This window comes from Acyrthosiphon pisum, chromosome A1 (genome assembly GCF_005508785.2).
Source record: "Acyrthosiphon pisum isolate AL4f chromosome A1, pea_aphid_22Mar2018_4r6ur, whole genome shotgun sequence".
Taxonomy (NCBI): domain Eukaryota; kingdom Metazoa; phylum Arthropoda; class Insecta; order Hemiptera; family Aphididae; genus Acyrthosiphon; species Acyrthosiphon pisum.
In genome coordinates this window covers 94,947,908-94,950,499 of record NC_042494.1, presented here as the reverse complement: position 1 = coordinate 94,950,499, position 2,592 = coordinate 94,947,908, and the positions used below count along the sequence as shown (strand labels likewise).

The following is a 2,592-nucleotide window of genomic DNA, read 5'->3' as shown; positions in this document are numbered from 1 at the left end:
GAAAACCCGTTTTTTTAATTTAAAAATAAGGGTTCCGGTTCCGGTTCCGGTTATTTGAAAATATTGAAATTCGGTTCCGGTTAGGTTCCGGTTCTCAATATTTTAAGGGTTTTTGGGTTCCAGAACCGGTTCTTTTCGGTTCGGTTCCAGTCCCTGGAATTGGATGTGCCTAAAGATGTAAGAACTTTACTTAGAACACCTAAATCAAATAGTCATAACATTTTAAATATAAATCCAGGAACTTATATCCATTTTGGGGTTCATAACATGTTAATGCCAATAATATCTAAATTTTTTGATGAACTACATAACACATCTTTGTTAGAATTAGGATGTAATATTGATGGTCTTCCAATTTCTAAAAGTTCAAAAGCTTGTTTCTGGCCTATACTAGTTTCATTTGTTAATTGCAATATTTATAATTTATCAAAAATTGTCATACCTATTGGAATATATTACCATAAAAGTAAAAAACCTTCATCAGCCTCAGAGTTTTTAACACATTTCATATCTGAAATGAAAATTATTATTGATAGTGGTGGTTTAAGTATAAATGAAAAAACTTTTCAGTTAAAAATTAGTCAAGTTGTGTGTGATGCCCCAGCTAAGGCTTTTATATTAAATGTCAAAGGTCATAATGCCTACCATTCATGTAATTCTTGCATTGTAGAAGGTTCTTTTATTAATAATCGTATGTCCTATTTAGATATTAATTGTACCTTACGAACAAATGAATCATTTAGAGAAAAATTAGATGAATATTACCACAAAGGTGATGAAAGCCCTTTAGAAACATTGGATATTAACATTACTAATGTAGTAGTACTCGAATATATGCACAATATTTGCCTAGGAGTTATGAAAAAATTATTAAGCTTCTGGGTAAAAGGTTTAAAACCTATAAGACTTTTATCAGTACACATGGATTTAATTAATTCTAAATTTGATTGATCTTGGACAATATTTTCCCTCTGAATTTTGTAGACAACCTAGATCCTAGATGATATGGAGTTTTGGAAAGCTTCAGAGTTCCGATGTTTTCTTCTTTACACAGGGCCCATTGTTTTAAAAGGTCGCTTAAAAAAAAAACTCTATTCTCATTTCATTATTTTACATTGTGCTATACGACTATTGATGTCTGATAAAACATGTATTCTTTTTAATGATGTTGCAAATGATATGCTTAGGTCTTTTGTTAGAATGTATTCAATATTATACGGAGAGGATACCATAAATTATAATGTTCACGGACTTATTCACGTACCAAATTTTGTTAAACTGCATGGTCCCCTTGATAATTTTTCTGCATTCAAATATGAGAATTATTTAGGATTTCTAAAAAAAATTACAAAAAATGGTAGTTATCCCTTAGAAGATATATATAACAGAGTAATTGAATACAATAGATTTAATAATATAAATACTGATGTCACTTATCCAATCTTGAAACATGAAATAGATTATTATGGTCCCTTGTATGGAAAAAATTTGTTAGTTACTTATTATGATTCAATAATCTTACAAAAATTCTCAACAACTTGTAATAATTTAAAAGATAACACGTTTTTATTACATTCAAATGATATTATTTCAGTAAAAAAAATTATTCAATATCCCAACTCTAGTATAATGTTGGAAGTTATAAAATTTCATGAATGTTATCCTATGTTTAACTCCCCGATTAAGTCTACTGAAGTAGGATGTTTTTATGTAAATGTTTTAAATGTATCATCTTATTATTTAGTACCATTAGATAGCATAAGTTTGAAATGTTTTTTTGTTTCTATATCCAATAATAAAGCTATAATGTTTACTTTATTGCATTCACTGTAAAAAATAAATGTATAAATTATATATGTATTGTTAATTGTTTATCCCTATATTAAAAACCATCAATAATTTATTATGAGTTATGACTCAATAAGCTAGCATTAAATATATTATATCATGAATAATATTGTTATAAAAAATGCTTAAAATATTTGTTTATGTAATCATTAAATTATGTAAAATGTAATTATATTTGTATTTTTATACTTGATAAATAAACTTTAGTTTGCAGTAAATCTGAAATAATATGTTAATTTTTTCTGATAATATATTTTAACATTTTGTACCTATTATTAATAATTTTAATTCAAAATATTTGTGCGCCATTAACAATAAAACCAAATAGTATTTGAACTTAAAAGTTCACTAGAAGCCATTCATTTAAACGATGAATTTAGTAGGTAAGCAAAATATAATATGGAAAATATAAATGGAAGTCAATTTTTAACCTGTAATGGAAGTCAATTTTTAACCTGTAATGGAAATCAATTTTTAACCGGTAATGGAAGTCCACTTTGTGATGTATAAAAAGGGTTACAAAATACTACAATATCAACTTCGCATGGTAAACTTAACATAGATCGCATTTGATAATATCCAATACGAGTTACATTTATAACAGCATATAGCCTAGGTCTAATAACTTGGCATAAAGGGTCTTGGAGATGTCGCTCTCACGTTACTAGGCTTTAATTTCAACCACACATCACACAATACAACGTTCATGTGACGTCTCATACACTGAGTTTTGCACACTGGGTT

The 2,592-nt window shown here is 27.5% G+C and overlaps 1 protein-coding gene across 1 annotated transcript; it reads left to right on the top strand.

The window, feature by feature from the left end:
- The first annotated feature begins 267 nt into the window (after positions 1-267).
- On the top strand, positions 268-951 carry LOC103310686. The gene has a single exon (XM_008189796.1). The coding sequence runs from the start codon at positions 268-270 to the stop codon at positions 949-951; it is 684 nt and encodes a 227-aa protein (XP_008188018.1).
- Positions 952-2,592: the final 1,641 nt, after the last annotated feature.